Raw genomic sequence first — 18,922 nt, 5'->3', positions numbered from 1 at the left:
ATGGCCTTTGTCATCTTGAAGTTTTCTTCTATTCCTAATTTACTAATCTTTTTAACCAAGTAAGTATATTTAAATTTTTCAAATACTTTTTCTACATCAATCAAATTTCCCCCTTTCATTCTACTAATGAGATATCACTCATGGATTGATTTTATAAAGTGAAATATTCTTACATTCAGGGATAAAGCCCACATAGACAGATGTTTGAGCCTTTCCCTATGCTGCTGAATATGATTTGCTAGTAATTTCTTGAGCAATTTTTGCATCAATATTCATAAGAGATATTGGTCCACAGGTTTATTTTTTATAGTATATATACCCATATTTTGTATCAGGGTAATTTTGGCTTCGTGAAGTAAATTATAAAATTTCTTCCACTTCTACATATGAGAAGGATTGGTGTTCCTTCTTATGTAAATATTTGGTGGAATTAACCAGTTAAGTAATCTGATATATAGTTTTTCTGCATTGGGAGGTTTTGTTTACTGATTAAGTCTTTTTACTAGTCAGATTTTTATTCTATATACTTCAGTTTTGGTAAATTGTAAATTTCCAAAACCCTATCCATTTTATTTAGTTTATGCATTTGTTGGCATAAACATTGACATATAACTGTGGTATTCTCTTACTATTTTTATTTCTGTAAAATTGATGGTAATGTTTCCACTTTCATTTCTGATTTTAAAATTTGAGTGTTCTCTCTTTCTCAGTCAATTTAGCTATAGCTTCATCATTTTTTTTTCCAAAAACCAAGTTTGGTCTTGTTGATTTTCTTTATTGTTTTCTATTCTCTATATTACTTATGTCTGCTTTGAAATCATCATTTTTCCTATTTTGGGTTAGCTTTGGGATAGGATTGCTTTTTCTTGTCTAATCCCTCAAATTATACAATTTGATTCTTGATTGGAGTTCTTTCTTCTTTTTTATTGCACCTACATAGATATTTTATGAGAACCAGTTTGATTATGAATAGTTGACTAGTAACACACATTTTACAAAGTCAATTTTACCATAGAACCAATAATTTTTATCTTTTATGTTTTGCTTTATCTCTTTGGGACAAGATTACCACAAGAGTGGGAACATTGAGAGTGTTTACTAATAAATCCCCAAGGTATAAAGCAATAAGAGACACATACTTGGTGGTAAAAAAATACAATGAGATAAGTAACTTAAATTCATACCAGGATATTTTTTTTGAGATTTGTTATACATTGTGTAACATAATAATTTTTTTTAAAAAAAAAGTGTCGACAGAGTACAGACTAGTGAAAGCAGCTGGTTGTAGGATACTAGAAATGAGAAATGTAGTGATTTGTGAACTAAATGCCCCATCAAATAAAAAATATAGCAGTGTAGACAGAGTGAAAGAGCCGTGGGCTGATTCCAGGGTTTCTAGCTTGAAATCACTGCTTTAGAAAATCAGCCTTCACCACTAGGGGTGGTGGGGGGCATGTTCTCAAACAAAGAAAGATTAGAAAATGCCCAAGAGAAACATCAAAAAGCATGTGGGAAAGCATGATTTTAATAAAAATAAATTTTATTAAAAATGAAACAATACAGCTAAGGTGAAATTCTTACCTAAAATATAGAAAAAGGTGAGATGTGAATAGGAAATATGTAAAGTCAGGGACGGGTTGTTGTTCAGGAGTAGAGGGAGGGTCCGATATGGGAAAAGTACCAATGTCAGGTCCCAGCAACAGTGGCCATTACCTGAATTATTTTCTCTTTCATCTGAATAGTCTGACCTAATAAACACAGTGCTCCTCTCCTTAAGTTCTCATTGGGAGGAAATTGTTTGCTCACCCAATAAAACCTAGCTCTTCTGCTGCAGCAAACTTGTTTGGTGTGCAGTGATTTTAAAAGTTTTACATTCCAAGCACCACCCAAAAAAAAAAAAAAAAAAAAAGCTTTAGAGATGTATGCAGACATCATTAAATAACATTCCTACTGAGTATAAAGAAGCATTGAGCCACTCCTGTTGGTGTCATAATTAATTATAGGTTAATTCCTGGGACTTATTGAAAACTTTCATACATTTTTTTATATGATTGAAACTGCAGAATCTTATGATTGCATCACCAGGCATGAATCCCTTCTCAAACCTCTAAGAAGACTAGCTTTTTGTTTCTAAAACCCTGGAATCTTGGAAGAAACTTGCTTCTGCCTGCTGATAAGCAAGACACATGCCTGGTTTGTAGAGAATTGTTGCACCATGCTGCTTAGATGAGAAATATGACACTGCAGAAACACACTGAGGGGGACGGGAATATGTAGTTCAGAAGATCAAGAAAAGCAAAAAGGTGGTAAAAGAGAAGACTCGTTCTTTTTCATGGATTTCCTTCTTGCTTCTCTTTCTCAAATGCATCTCCTCTAGGTGGGTTGTGACCAGGCAACTTTGTCCTGGCCATCAATCTAATCTGAACATTTGTACTACAGACAGCCTGTCAGTCTATTTTCTTCAGAGTGCTGAGTCCCTGAAAAGAACTGGATTTGGAGTTCCAGGGATATGTTTGGTTTGGGTTCCCCTAGGAATTAGGAGTTAAATAAGTTCCTAAGGCTCAATCGTGACACATATTCAATAATGATTAGACTTCACAGGTATAGTTTTAGGAAAAAATGAATAAATAAATATAATGTGCATAAAGTCTCTGGCTTTTAAATTTTATATTTATCTTGTTTAATTCATAATTTTATTATTTATTTTAAATTTAATGTTGTTGATGGATACATCTGACTTCACATGTGACCGAAGTACAACATGATATTCCAGCACTAATCAAATCAGTGCAACTAGCATTTTTCTCTCTTTGTATATTTATATTTTTCTCTTCTAGATCTTTGCAGAACATCCTGAATCACTTTTAAATTTATAGTAAAAATTAAATAGCAAATACCAAGTTCTTCCGTACACCCTTGCCCTAGTATATACTCAGCCTCTTTTACCGCTATCCACCACTTGGGTACATTTGTTACAAGGGATAATCAACACTGACATGTCATTATTATTAACCAAAGTCCACGGTTTAGAGTTTATTCTTTGTGTCCCATATTTTCTGTATTTTGACAAAAGTCTAAACATGTGTCTACCTTAATAGTATCATACAAAACTTTCACAGCCCCCCCAAACCCCCATACCCCACGTTCTCACTCTCTCCCTGAACTTCTAGCAACCACTGATTTTTTAATTGTCTCTATAGTTTTGCCTTTTCCAGAATATCATGCAGTTGAAATTTTACAGCATGTGTTCTTTTCAGATTGATTTTTTCATCATCAACATGCAGGGTTTTTATTTCTTATAGGTCTTTTTGTGACTGTTTCACATTCTCCTCAGCATTTGCTATTGTCGGTGCTTTAGATTTTAGCCATTTCAATGGATGTGTAGTGCTATCTCATTGTTTTAATTTGCAGTTACCTAATGATACATATCGCCAACTAGCCGGGCTGGCGACCTATGCTGGGTTCACAAGAGCTGGATGCACCAATAACTTAAGAAAACAGCTAAAGCAGCACTCAACATGCAGAAATACCGTTCTTGCAGGAATCAGGGATGGCTCTGGACCTTAAAGGGTCAGTTGGAAAGAGAGAGTGAGTCACCTGAAAATCCTCTATTCATTGAGGAGAAAGACATTCGAGAAAAGTTCCACCCAAATGAGGCAAGGGATTGGGTTTCAGGGGGGTATAGCCCAGTCTCACTGGATGATGCCCACTCCCAGAGCATCATTCCCTGCCATGTGGAGGTGGGGTCCACCTGCTCTTTGATGCTTAGCAGAAGCCAGTCCCACACACCTCTGGTGCTCAAGGCTAAAGGTCTGTGCTCACTCCTGTGTGGCAGCTCCCGACACATTTTTTCCAGATACTCATTTTGTATCTTCTTTGTTGAGATGAAAAGTCAGATCTTTTCCTATTGTTAACTTTCAAGAGTTTTTTTTTCAAAAACTCTTTATCTCATAAGCCTTCAGCAAATATTTTCTGGTCTGTGGCTTGTCTTGAGTTAATTTTTGTGAGGATATAAACTCTGTGTTCATGTGGAAGTCCAATTGTTTCAGTAGCATTTGCTGCAAAACTTCTTTCTTCACTGCAAAACTTCTTTCTTCACTGCATGGAATTGCTCCACCATCATACCTCACTTAGCTGTATATATACAGTTAGCTGTGAGTAGGTATCTGTACTCTTTGTTCTGCCCATCTCTGTTTTTTTGTCATTATCATTATATTAATTACTATAACTATACAAAGTGCTGCCATAGTGTAGTCAGTTCCCTGACTTTGTTCTCCTTCTTCATTGTTGTAACAGCTAAACAACCTCTCAACATTTTTATGTTCTGTATTTTTCTATAATCTTTAAATATGATTTACTTATTCCAAAGAATAATAAAAATATTTAGAAGAAGCTGGGCTTGGTGGAGCACACCTGTTATCAAGTGGCTTTAGAGGTTGACACAGAAGGATCATCTTAGCATCTTAGCAAGGCCCTAAACAACTCATTGAGACCCTTAAAGTCTATTTTAAAAACTGTGTGCATTTTAGAGTGAGATGTTTCAAATCCTTTCCAAAAAATAAGAAGCAGAAAGTTTGTGAATAAATATGATAAAGATTATATGGAGTTCATATAATTTTTAAAACTACTGAGAAGTCATGTGAGTAGCCAATTTGAGAACCCAAAACTTGCTTTTTTTTCTCTCTCTTATATAATGGAAGATTTAATCTTATCCCTAATTTAACCATTTCTCTACCTTAGAAAACCAATGAGAAAACCAATGGAGTAACATCTCTGACTACTTGCACGATCTTGCAAAACTGAACCAGTAGCTAATTCTCTGTCCTGAATAAGTGAGGCCTATAAATATTGACCTTTATATGAATGCCAAAAACTTTCTTGAGGCATTGTTAAGGGTAAAAAAAAACCACAATAATAATAAGACTGAAGTATTGTAGAGACTGATATGAGATGCAGTAAGTTAGATAAGATGAGTTCTGGGAATGGATATGTAATGTCAGTCCAGCAGTCCAGGATACAAGACATTAAATTGAACACTTACACAACACTCAGTGCCCACAACTCTTAACCCCTTTAAACTGTTTTCCACAAAGTAGAAGAAGTGACCTTTATAATTATTTTTAAACATGTTACTCTTGTATATATACCTTAGATTTAGAGTAAGAATAATACAAAATCTTTGGCAGTGAGTTCTCATCCTGACCAAAATGCTGTCAGAGGAATTGGATTCACACTTCCCCTTGGAATAACCAATAAACTAGACAAATATAGAACATAATGTTTTTAATTCGTTGAACTCTAAGCCCAGGATCCTTAGGGAGGAAAGAAATGAGGTGAGTCCTCAGTTGGCACCAGTCAGCCTCCTGGAGAGTATCCAGGTAGAAAGCACAGGAAAGGAGACCTGAGCAGAGTCTCTGCAGTCGCCATCAAGGGAGGACAGGGTCATGGAGTTCATGGGACAACGTGGCAGACCTCTTAGGAGATCTGCAGAGGGACACCCTCTAGTCTTCAGCTGGATGATGATCACCGGGTGTGTGCCAAGAAAGTGCATGGGGCCAAGAGAAGACACACAGTGGAGCACGCTGAAAATGTTTTAAGGTCCTCACAGGAAACTGAAAATGTTTTAAGGCCACATTATTTAGAGTGGAAAGAGTAGAAAGTATCAAAAGGCACAGCATGTGGAAAAGTGTTCAGAAGAGCCTTGTCTCTGAAGTGGATTAAAATTGGACCTAGCCCAAAGCCTGTTTTGGTGAGATTTAGCAAAGATTTAAAGCCAGTCTTAAATAAATAAATAATTTTTAAATGAGCTACTTCAAGTAATTTAATTTAAATTAAGTGCTTTAAGGACAGATGAAACTCATTTGTGGAAATTACAAAACTATCCAAAGACCAACAAAATAACCAATGAGTATGACCAGTGCCTGGTATCCAAAGAAGCAGGAAAGTATCATTCATAATCTGAAAAAAAAAAACATCAATCATATAAACAGAAGACCCAAATTATAAACAAATTTATTAAATCAGTTATCCTATATGTTCAAGAAAGTAGGAGAGTTTATTTAGCAAATCCAAGGAAGAAATGAAGAAAATAATGCAAGTATGTTTCTAAAGATAAAAGATCACTATGATTGAAAAGGAGAGTATACCATATGGTGCTAACAGCCAATTAAATGCTGAAGAAAAAAAAAAGATGTGCAAACTTGGAGACACAGTATTATAAATAAATAGAAGTAAAATACAGAGCAAAAATACAAAAAAGGAATGCAGATAACCTCAGTGAGTTGTGAGGCAACTTCACACAGACTGGAATGGTGATGCTGAGATGCAAATGTTTGAAAAAGCAGCAGTTAAAAAAATTTCAAATTTGATAAAGTCTCTAATCCCAGAGATCTATCGATCATTTTCCTAAAAGCTTTCTGAGAATTTTCTCTATTTTTTTATTTTTATTTGTTGTTTTTAGTTATTCATGACAGTAGAATGTATTTTTATATATTATACATACATAAAGTGTAACTTATTCTATTTAGGATCCCATTCTTGTGGTTGTACACAATGCTGAGTTACCCTGGTCATGTATACAAATATAAGACTAGGAAAATTACATCTTATTAATTCTGCTGTCTTCCTCTTTCCCTTCTCCCACCCTTCCCTTTGTTTCCCTTTGTCTAATCCAATGGACTTCTATTATTCCTCTCCCCAACAGAGAGAACATCCAGCCATTGTTTTTTTTTGGAATTGGCTTATTTCACTTAGTATGGTTCTCTTCAGCTCCATCCACTTACTGCCAAATGCCATTATTTCATTCTTATTTATGATTGAGTAATATTCCATTGCGTATCTATATTACATTTTCTTTATTCATTCATCCATTGACGGACACCTAAGTTGTTTCCATAGCTTGACTATTGTGAGTTGAGCTGCAATAAACATTGATGTGGCTGCAACAGTATGCTGTTTCAAGGTCCTTTGGGTATAAAATGAAGAGTGGAAAACTACATCAAATGGTAGTTTCATTACAAGTTTTCTAAAAAAAATCTCCATACTGCTTTCTATAGTAGTTGCACCAATTTGCAATCCCACCAACAATGTATGAGAGCACCCTTTTTTCCCACATCCTTGCCAACACTTTTTGTTATTTGTATTCTTTATACTTGACATTGTGACTTGAGTGTAGTTTTAATTTGCATTTCTCTAATTGCTATATATGTTGAACATTTTTTCATATGTTTTTGACTATTCATATTCTTCTTCTGTGAAGTGTTTGTTCAGTCCCTTTGCCCATTTATTGATTGGTTATTTATTTTTCTGGCATTAAGTTTTTTTGAGTTTTCTATATATCCTGGAAATTAATACCTTACTTAAGGTACTAGTGATGAAGATTTTTCTCTATTCTGTAGGATCTCTGTTCATGTTCTTAATTATTTCATTTGCTGTGAATAAGCTTTTCAGTTTGATACCATTCCATTTATTGATTCTTGATTTTACTTCCTGCGCTTTAGTAGTCATATTGAGGAAGTCTGTACCTAAGCCAACATGATAAAGAGTTGGGCCTAATTTTTCTTCTAGAAGGCATAGGATCTCTGGTCTAATGCCTAGGCCCTTGATCCACTTAGAGTTGAGTTTTTTGCAGGGTGAGATATAGAAGTTCAATTTCATTCTGTTACATATGGATTTCCAGTTTTCCTAGCAACATATGTTGAAGAGTCTATCTTTTCTCCAATGTATGTTCATGGTGCCTTTGTCTAGGATGAGATAACTGTATTTATGTGGGTGTGTCTTAGTGTTTTCTGTTCTATTGGTCTTCATGTCAGTTTTAGTGCCAATACCATGCTGTTTTTGTCACTATAGCTATGAAGTATATTTTAAGGTTTGGTATTGTGATGCCTCCTGTATCACTTTCACAGTAAATATAGTAAGAACATACCTTAACATTGTAAAATCTATGTATACTACACCCAAGGCCAACATCATTCTAAATGGAGAAAAACTGAAAGCATTCCCTCTAAAAACTGCAACAAAACAGTGATGCCCTTTTTTTTACCACTCCTATTCAACACAGTCCTTGAAACTCTAGACTGACCAATCACACAAAAGGAAGAAATTAAAGGGATACAGTTAGAAAAAGAAGAACTCAAACCATCCTTATTTGTGGATGACATGATTTTATATTTAGAAGACCCAAAAATCTCTGTTAGAAAGCTTATAGCACTCATAAACAAACTCAGCAAAGTAGCAGGGTTTAAAATCAAGACCAATAAATCAATTGTATTCCTATAAACCAAGGATGAAAGAGAAATCAGGAAAACTTTCACCTTGACAATAGCCTCAAAAAAATTTATTTGGGAATCAACCTAACAAAAGAAGTGAAAGACCTCTATAATAAAAACTACAGAACACTAAAGAAAGAAATTGAAGAGGAACTCACAAAGTAGAAAGATATCCTGTGTTCCTAGATGGGCAGAATCAATGTTGTCAAAATGGCCATACTACTAAAATTACTATACAGATTTAATGAAATTCCTATAAAAGTAATGAAATTTCTATAAAGATTCAATCACATTCTTCACAGAAATAGAAAAAGCAATCATGAAATTCATTTGGAAAAATGAGATCTATGGATCTTAATGGATCCTGAATACAATAAACATGGAAGTCTTTATCATATCCTGTAAAAAAAAAAAAAAAACTTAAGATCTACCTTTGCATTTGAATTTAAACATTACTCTTTAAAAAAGAGAAAAAAAAACAAGCAAAAAAGCACATTTGTTCTTATTTTCTTTCTTCTGTACTATTACCTTGGAACACCTATTGTTCCTTTATGTACCTCTCAGTACCCCAGTACCTTTTAATGACTCTGAGGACCAAGTCCTCTGTGAAGCCTGATCATGAGCACCTCTTATCTGCCATTTCCTCACATTAATTTCAGCTGAATATATGTGAATATGCTCTCTTTGGAGCTTGCCTGAGTATCTCCATATAGCTTTAATCAACTTGATTTCTTCTCCTGTTAATTGGGAGCGTCTCATATTCATGTTTAAATTCACAAAATATAACAAAGTTCCTATAGGTTCCACCTTCAAGTGTTTAGGAGTGAAAAATGTAAGCACTATGAATATGTCTTTGTTGTCACCATATTTTCAACATCGAGTAACACCTGAAATTAATCAGTGCTCAGTTATTATTTTTGAAGGGAGGAAGGAATTTTTATTGGCTCACATTTGCAAAATAAAATGGTGTTTATGTGCCTGTATGTGCCAGACATTGTTCTGAGCCTATTGCCACAGCAGAGAAAAAAATTCACAAGCTTGCATTCTAGCGCATATGTGCCTGCATTCGTGTGCATGTTCAAATTGTTCAGACATCCCACAGGTCATGACTACATGAAAGCTTTGGGGCCCCAAGGCTGTGCTAGAGGCAGGTCCAAAATATAAAAATTGAAAGGTAGTGACTTGATTGCAATTATCACTATGTGTTGAACAGAGAAAATTCTGGGTGTGTTATTTATAGTACATTTCAGTCTCCCTAAACATAATTTTGAACATTGTTTCTGACTGTTTGAAAAAGAACTGAGATAAGCTTCTTTGGTTTGCAATGTCTCTTCTCTTTTGAGAAATAGATTACATAATCAGGGTGGAGGATGTGACTGACAAATGTATAGGTACTTAAATTCATGCATATGGATCCACTTATAAATACATCCTGTAGAACACCCACAGTGTTGAACCCTATTAGCCTATTTCCTACAGACCTTTCAGATCTCAATGACTATGAAGCTATCAGGTACTTTTCTGCTTTTGGTCAGCCTGGCCTGCTTGTTCCTCTTCACAGGTGAGTTGTTCATTTCATGTATGTACATATGGAATTCTGGACCAGACTGTTATGATGGGATGTTTTTGTTGTTGATGATGAGAATGATAATGATGATGATGATGATGATAAAGTTGATTAATGATGGTGATTACCTGTCATACTTTTGATTTAGAAGGGACTTTAATGCACAAGTTAGCTACTATGATTTTCTCTTTCATACTATACAAGAAATAGTTTTATCAAATTCTTGAAGAAGAAGAAGAAGAAGAAGAAGAAGAAGAAGAAGAAGAAGAAGAAGAAGAAGAAGAAGAAGAAGAAGAAGAAGAAAATAATCACATCCCTGAGCCAAGAAGTCTGTGTTAATGGGCCCCAGAGGGCTACTTTGGGAATCTTAAGCCAATTGTGTTCTCCTCAAAAGGCCACAATTAACAGCATAAGGTTACAAATAAGCTTCATTCTTCAAGGAGAATTTTATGTTAAAATTAGGAATCTCAACTAAAGTCATCTTTTAAAAATTATTATCTAGTGATAATAGTGTTAGAATGTTCAAGACATTTTATAGAAAACTGAGTCATTCTTACCTCTAGATAAGCAAAAAGAAGAGATACAGATGATTAGGGAGATGAGAGAGAGAAGAGAGAGAAAGGTGTGTGTAATATAGTGGAAAGCACCCAGGACTGGAATTCTAAGATTTTGCTTTTAAATCTTCTTTTGTATCTATCTCTTTCATTAAAACTGAACAAGTCACTTCCTTTCTCTAACTACTATTCATCACATGCTAATGATACATATAAAATTTATATGCTGTAAGTTTTCTGGGTTTGATTCCTGACTCTACATTTACAAGGTGCCAAGTCACTTGACCCAAAGCTCAGGTTCCTAGACTTTAAAAATGGGATTGTATGACTTAACACATGCAAGATTTCATGCAGTACTTAAATATAGAAGTCCCCCAGGAGATGGTAGAATGATGTTAGTGGCAATGGTGGTAAATCCTATGATTCTTTTTAGTGATTTCAAAATTATTTGTATTATCTTGTTTACCTGTTGCCTTGTCTATCTGTTTATCAAATGGCTTTGGTTTTGGAATCTTCAGTATCTTTCTAGCATCTCTAAGGAGGTACATACTTACTAGAAAGATGCTGAGCAGTGTGTCTTCATTTCTCCAAGTATAGCCTCGTTGTAAGTCAAGCATTAGAGATCTGAGAAATATGTTTGTATAAAAGCCACACAAAAATCAAACACAGTAAAGAGAGCTTTGTACTGATAGGTTACAATGTGGCCTCTCGTTCAGTCATGAAGTTAACAAGCAGTGTGTCTTGGTGCAGGTTTTCTCTCTTCCTGGGTCTCAGTTCCTTTTTGTTGTTGTTGTTATTTTATTTTGTTTTTTATTGTTTTTTTTAAGTTATACATCATTGTAGGATTCATTTTGATATACTCATAAAAGCACTAATCAGTTCTTCATTCATAAAGCAAAAGAGAAGTAATGGAAGATCTCTGAGATTTATTCTAACTGTAAAATCCTGGAACTCTGATTCATTGTGATTTATCAGTGCCTCTTTTCTCTTTGCAGAGGCTGTGAGCCACAAGGGCTATCAGGTATGTGCTTCTCTCTCACACAAGCCCTTCCTTATCACAGGTCTTATACAAGGGTGACCCTAGATGGGAAAGCACTGTGGCTGCTCCCCCTGATCTTCTGAGCTCACATGGCCGGCCTGGTGAGAAGTTGGGATGATGATCCGGCCCAGGACACATGGTTTTCAACAGTATCACCACTGGTATAGATGCACATTCCTCAACAGAGGGAAAAGACTTGAAAATCACTTCCTGTTTTCTCCAAAGGGCCAGAAAACACATTTACATGCAAGGATTTTACACTCAAAGCCTGTATAATCACAGTGTAATCTATAAAAGGGTGAGGCAAGTGGCATTTATTTTTCAAATCAGGATAATTTTGAGAGTGAAAATTATACTTAGCATAGTTATAGCAAGAAGGTCATCATAAACTGGGACCTTCTCTGGTAACCTAGAGGACGTGGTCACTCTAGATCTTAGTACCATGTGCATAAAAGTCAAAAATCAATGCTTGGTGAATACACATTCCTGATCCCTACACGTAGGTTTTAGACATATGGACTAATTGGGATCTCTAAGGAAGGAAGGCTCATGAATCTGCATTTCAAAAAGTTCCCTGACATTTTTTATATACATGAGAATTTGGGAATCACAGATCTAAATTTCTCTTAACAGATTTGAAAACAAAGTACATAGTTTCCAGATTCATACATATTGAAACCCCTCATAAAGCCTGCAATTAATAATAGACAACACATTCCTGAGAGGGTAATGAGGAGACTATGTTAATAAAAGTATAGTTTATATTTTTAAATTATATATGCCTATATATATTAAAAACATACCTCATGAAAAAATGTAGTTTATTTTTGAAAAAATGGACTTTGAAGAAAAGAATATTCAGTTCTTATTCTAGCCCTGTTACTTAGTTAGTGTTTGATTTTTTAAGAACTTATTTTACCTTTCTCCTCCATTTCTTTATCAAGAAAACTCAGCTACCAATAGCATTTAATTCATAATAAGCATATGAGCTGATGTACGGAAAGCCTATGGAGGAATGTTTAGTTTACAATAAATGTTAAAGAAAAGTAAATTATTATTAAACTGTAAATTTAATGGTTTCATCTAATGGCCAAGTTTTATTTATTTTGCTTTTCTAATTGAATGTCAAATGTTTTAAATATGTACAGGAAGAAAAACAAATCTAACACTTTTTAAAAGATTAATTCATTCAATAAATGCTCTCTACAGTTCCACAGTGGCACTAGAAAACATTTTTTCCTAACACTTTATCTGTACATGAAGCTCTTACTTGTAAATTACAGATTTTTTCCTCTTATAAAGATAATATCCAAATTATTTTGCCTAGCCCATCTGTTGTCAATCTCCTTGTTCAACCTCATTTATTTGCTATTCAATGATGACCTGAAGTTTAAACCACACTGCTAATATTGCTCATTCTGGAAGATATTTACCAACATTGTCTGCACCTCCATGGAAAAAAATGTGCTATTTTCTCACTTAAAAGGAACATGTGTCCTGCACCTATGGAAATGACCTAAGAAAAAAATAATTTCTATTTTGTAGTTGTCTCCAGCAAAGAAGGATTGCTTTGCCATTTGTATGTCTATTAAAGTATTAATATTTTAAATTTAACATTTATCACTTTTGTTACACTTCATTAGTATTCTCTCTTAAAATGTGAGCTATTTAAAGTCAGAATTTTCTTTCATTTTTTAACCCTAATGCTTTTTAATCATAGCACTAACTCAATAAATACATTGCTGGATTGATGCATAGATGAATTTAAGGATGAATAAAGAATAAATAAATGTTAGAGTATTCAAGAAAACTATCAGATGGGAAATGCAATATCACTTCCATTTTCTGAAAATTAGCCTGCTATAAAAATTTTGGTATGTGTCTTTTTTTTATCTGCACAGGTACTACAAACATTGTTTAAAATATGTTGATGAAGAAATCTAAAATTGGCTGATTTTTTTAGCTTTATTTTAAAAAAAAACTTGCCTTTGAGTCCTTTATTTGAAGTAATTTGACTTATAAAAAAGGGGTAAAAATAGTTCAAACAATAGCATATATCCTTTACTCAGCTTCCTTAACTTTATGTATAACCTTAATACAACACCAACATTAGGGAATTTATACTGATATGTAACAATTCACTTATTTATCATCTTGTTCAAATTCTCCCAAAGATCTAATTTAAGATAACATATGGTTATTTTTGTCTTTTCCAGATCCTTCCTTCTTTTTAAGGCAACAGCTACTTCCTTGAGGAAAAATTTAGCTGTAGGATTTCAATCAGAGCATTAATTATACTGCCTTAGAAATTCAAAGTAGTGGCACTCAGTGGATACTCAGTATTTGCTGAGTAAATAGTGAATAAATTAACCTTATTTATTTATGGATTTATACAATAAAAATAAAGAGTGTTCTAAACAAAATAGGAGCAGATAAGTATTTGGAAATTAAGTGATGTTTAAAAAGAGAAAATACAAACTAATATATATATATATATATATATATATATATATATTATATAAAATTTATATATTTATATATATTTTAAATTCAACATTTTTCACTTTTTATTACCCTTCATTGATATTCTCTCTTAAAAAGTGATATATATATATATATATATATATATATATATATATATATATAATAAATTTCTAGTAAATTAAATCTTCACCTCACCAAATGTAAACTTTCGATTCAAAAGCTATATGAAGCAGTCATCTCCACCAAATTAATGTATAAAAAGAAAGGAGAAGAATATAATAATAGTTTATAAGTAAAATGAATCATGTTACATTTTTATGATGGAATATTATACCACAAAGCCTTGTCTTTAGAATATAAAAAAATAGAAAAGAAAAAGAAAGTGATAAAGAATAAATGAAAATATAGTGTAGTTCTATTTTTAATCTTATACATATGGCAGTATAATACATAGAGAAGAGGTAGATGGGAGGAAAAATAACAAAATGCTAACAAAAGGTATCTCTAGGTGCTAGGACTGCAGGATAGGTTTACATTTGGTCTTCGGCTCTTTGAAGGATTTCTAAGCACATAAGTCTAATATTTTTTAAAATTCTTAAAGAGAGCAAATGATGTCAATGCCATTTTCATGAAATAAAGACATTTAAATTACAGGCTTTGTGTAGCAACTATGAGAAAAAACCAGCTACAGATGGAAAATCCTGCCCAAAGACAGACAAACCAGTGTGTGGCACTGATGGGAAAACTTACCCAAATCTCTGTGAATTCTGCAAAGCAGCTATGTAAGCACATGAAGGCCCCCTTTAGGTTGGGTAAATGGGATATGAGTCAGGGAAACTATTAAGATGTTATTATTCAATGTATGTTACAGATAACTCTCATATAAAACAATATTATTATCCCCCCACTTGAGGCTTAGGAAGTGTAAATGCCCTTTCTCAGTTCACCCCGTCTGGATTTGTGCCTTTCTGTACTCCATTTCATCTCTGAATAACTTCTTTTTTCTTTCAGAGAAAGAAATGGAAAACTTGGTTTCAAACATGAAGGGAAGTGTTGATTCCTTCGACGTTACAATAATGGAAGTGTCTTTAGTTTGCTTTTACTTTAGAAAATGTCTTCTTTGTTCCCCAGTCACCATTGCAATGTATTTTCTATCAGTTATTATGCACAAAAGGAAGTAGTTTCAATAAAGTGATCCTGGCAAAATTTCTACAGTGATGTTCTTTTCAAGTAATAATGGAGGAGACTTTGTTTAATTGAATTAGAATAATTGCTATACCACCTCAGGATAAAAGGATACAGTTTGCAAACAGAGACTAGAATATTACCACACTTATCAAATCAATAATTCTCTAATCAGTGCTCAATTCTTCAGAAGTTATGCAGATGAACTTCATGGAAAATAAAGCTGGATCCAAGGAATTAAATGTGCATAATTGGACACAAATTAGAAGTCTTTATTATATATATACTATATTTGGGAAGTATTTTTCCATAAAGAACATATTTAGTTTTAGAGCCTTAATTTACATGCTGAGTCCAGAAATAAATAACAGGTGGAATAAAATGTTGGTGACTTCAGTCATTGAGCAGCTAAACAGGTTCTGAGGCAGCTGACTTTACTGGTCTCTGACTTCATCGGTTAAATACAGCGCGTACCACAGAAAACAGAATTTTCTACATTTGGGAGATGTGAAAAAGCTTGAAAGTATAGAGACATTACTATGTTATAGATTCTTAGAAATCTAGAGATGGATGGACACAATCAGTACTTTCAGTTACTTTTCAGAAAGACAAAGTATTCCAACTAAATAAAATGTGGTTTGAGCCAGGCGAGGTGGCATACACCTGTAATCCCAGTCACTTGGGAGGCTGAGACAGGAGAACTGTGAGTTCAAAGCTAGCCTCAGCAATGACAAGGCACTAAGCAACTCAGTGAGATACTGTCTCTAAATAAAATGCAAAGTAGGGCTGGGGATATGGCTCAGTGGCCAAGTGCCCCTGAGTTCAGTCCCCAGTACCACCCCTCAAAAAAAAAAAAAAAAAAACCATAGCTTGATATGGATCTGCTTAAAAAAAGCCCAAAGAATTATTTATTTCATTAATTAATTATACAAATAATTATTCAGTGTCTATAACATACCGGATATCAATCCATGTATAAATCAAAGATCCTAACAAAGAATTTTGTGCTTTACTATGTAGATAATAATGAAAATTTTAAAAATGTATTTTCAGTTATTAACAAATCTATAAAGGAAACAAATCAGATCATATGTTGGAGAGAATTGGGGTACAGGTTGAAAAGAGGGTTTATTCAACACTGGTTTTTTTAAATGTGTCCTGAAAAGGATGAAAAGAATTCAGACACATAAATATGGTGGAAGGGTATTTCAATCAGAGAATATAGCATGTATGAAAGAATAAAAATAAATTTAAAAATAAGGTTGCCTTCATGAAGTGAATGAGAAGAGCCACTTCATCACACTGGGGGCCAGATAAAATCACTCTGAGTTATAGGAAACTACTGAAGATCATTAAGAAACAACTTCATAGAAGGACTGACATTTTAGTAAACTTCTGACATAGAGAAATTTGCTGTATATAATAAGGGGTAGCATTGTAGGCAAAAAAATTTGAGAACTATTTAAAATAATAGTTCTAACTCTCACATTGAGTATGTAGAAAAAAATAAAATCAGAATTCAGACAGGGTACTTCAATATTACATAACCAAACATACCGCTTCTAAAGCAAAGGACTTTATCAAATGGATGTGACTTAGGAAAGTTTCCTTAACTCACAAATGGTTATCTTGCTTCTTTTTGATTTTTTTCAGTTAAATGTCAACTTTTAAAAATCATAAAATTTCACATTTCAAATTATCAATGTCACTTAAAATGATAGAAAAATTTAAAATTCACTTATAAATTCTTGAGAAAGGAGAAGATCTGGTTATGTGATACTCATGTCTCTCACTGAGCAATCATTTGTTAATTTTTGACATCTTTAGATGGACTGTTTCCACAATGCCTCAGGTCAGCCTCACTGTTTAGCTTTAGCTCCTGGTTCCTGAGGGCAAATAATGTCTATATCCCTTCTTTAAGGGATTGTAAGCAGCTTGTTGAATATTTTTGATTTTGGAAAATTGATATTCTGATGATGCAGCTCACAGCATCAATAGAGAATCATTTCTTCATAGCAAATCCATGTTTGCTTCTTTATCACTTCCACAAAGTGGCAATACTTCTGGAAACACATACACAAAATGACCTCTTAACACTTTTTTATAACACAAGCACACACACACACATACACACACATACACACACACACACACACAATGCACTATCCAATTTGCATTTTGCTTTGCACAGTCTTTTTAATATCTTCTAGATTTTTCTTCTCTTCATTATCCTCAGCTGCCTCCGAAAGCTTCCTTCCTTCCCTCCCTCTTTTTCTTTTCTTCCTTTCTTCTTCTTTCTTTCTTTTCTCACCTTCATAAACATTTTTTAGATATATGAATTATACATAATAATGATAAATATTTGTGAGTACAGTGTGATACTTAATACACATAAACAGTGTATACTGGAAGTCAGAGTTATTAACACATCCATTTCCTCATCATTATTCATTTCTGGAGTATTTCAGGTCCTCTCTTCCATTTATTAATAATAGTTTATTATGAACTATAGCCACTCCACTGTGCTGTGGAGTACTAGAAATCCCCTGTTTTGATCATTTCAGTGAACATTAGTGATAAATTAAAGATCAAAATAAAAAAGTAAACGTTAACATTCACCAAGTGTTGACTGCGTCGATATTAATCATTTTGCAAATAGATTCCCAGTTGTTTCAGCATCAGTATCATTTGTTCAAAAGACTGTCTTTTTGTATTTCCATGCTTTTTTGTCAAATTAGTTGACTATATATGAGTCTGTTTCTAAGTTCTCAATTCTGTTCCATTGATCTGTCCATTCTTTAGTCAGTAGTATAACTCTGACTTGATTACTGTAATTCTATAGGAAGTTTTGCAGTTGGGTGATGTTGGTTTTCTGCCTATCCTTTTCTTGACCCTAGGTATTTTAAAAATGTGATGTGATTCATGGACTTTCTCTTTGGAAAATACTGACATACATACACATAAAATTTTGTTTCTCACACTATGGAATGGTTGACCTCTCATTTAAAATCACTGTTAGAAAATGGTTGATTATTTCTGTATCCTTCCTGAGCAAGACTTTTGTTTGGCTTCTGAGATGCAGACTGTTGACCCATGTCTTTCTCATTGCCAATTAGAAGTTAATGTTACAATTAGAAGTTAATTGGAAATCTTCTCCATGTGGCTGGACCTAGATCTTTTTCCAGCCTGGACCTGAATATTAGTTCTTCACTGCTAAAGATTTACTGACCTCCAACTGCAGGGCTCATAAGATGATCTGTGCACTAAATGCTTGTTCTCCAAGTCTCTGTTTCTAGTAATGGTATTCCCACTTTTCCAGATAACCAAGGATAGACTTAACATTTTAAGGTATCCTTACTAGAGTTAACTGTGAATGTAGTGATTCATGACTGTGCTTGAATGCCTTTATCAAATATTTAGGGAAAGTATTGTTTTAAGTATTAAGTGAGATAATCCATATAAAATGCCTCAATAACTAGTAGTTAGTACATTTATTATGGGGGTCTTAATTCAATTTAAAGAAGTAATCATTGTCTTGACAACAATATTACAATGATTATCTAGTGTAGAATAATAATTCACCACCAACTTAGTGGCTGAAATCAATAGTTGCATATTTATTTTCCTCCATTTCTGCAAATTTTGCAGGTGTTGTTCTGTTAGGGTAAGGTCCAAAAGGCACTGTCTGGACATTCAGGTGGGATTTAAGATGGTTGAAGTAATGTGCCTTGTATTTCACTCCCCTAGTGGGATGGCTACTTTGTGCTCTAGTACCCCACCCCCCTTCTCTTTCAATAACCTATCATCCAACACTGACAGGCCTCTT

At 33.8% G+C, this 18,922-nt stretch overlaps 2 protein-coding genes across 2 annotated transcripts in view; both read left to right on the top strand.

Moving 5' to 3' along the window:
• The window catches only part of FBXO38 (F-box protein 38), a 276,681-nt gene that overhangs the window by 24,799 nt on the left and 232,960 nt on the right, over positions 1 to 18,922 (top strand). The gene's annotated exons all lie outside the window — the stretch shown is intronic.
• On the top strand, positions 9,768 to 14,968 carry LOC308655569 (serine protease inhibitor Kazal-type 12-like; the record flags this gene model as incomplete). Its single annotated transcript, XM_081305629.1, has 4 exons — positions 9,768 to 9,828; positions 11,384 to 11,409; positions 14,566 to 14,693; positions 14,923 to 14,968. 4 exons carry the CDS (start codon positions 9,768 to 9,770, stop codon positions 14,966 to 14,968), a joined length of 261 nt encoding a protein of 86 aa, XP_081161755.1.

This window comes from Spermophilus citellus (genome assembly GCF_964194105.1).
Source record: "Spermophilus citellus genome assembly, chromosome: 1".
Lineage (NCBI taxonomy): Eukaryota > Metazoa > Chordata > Mammalia > Rodentia > Sciuridae > Spermophilus > Spermophilus citellus.
Note: the sequence above shows the minus strand (reverse complement) of the source record. Positions and strands in the feature narration are given on the sequence as shown.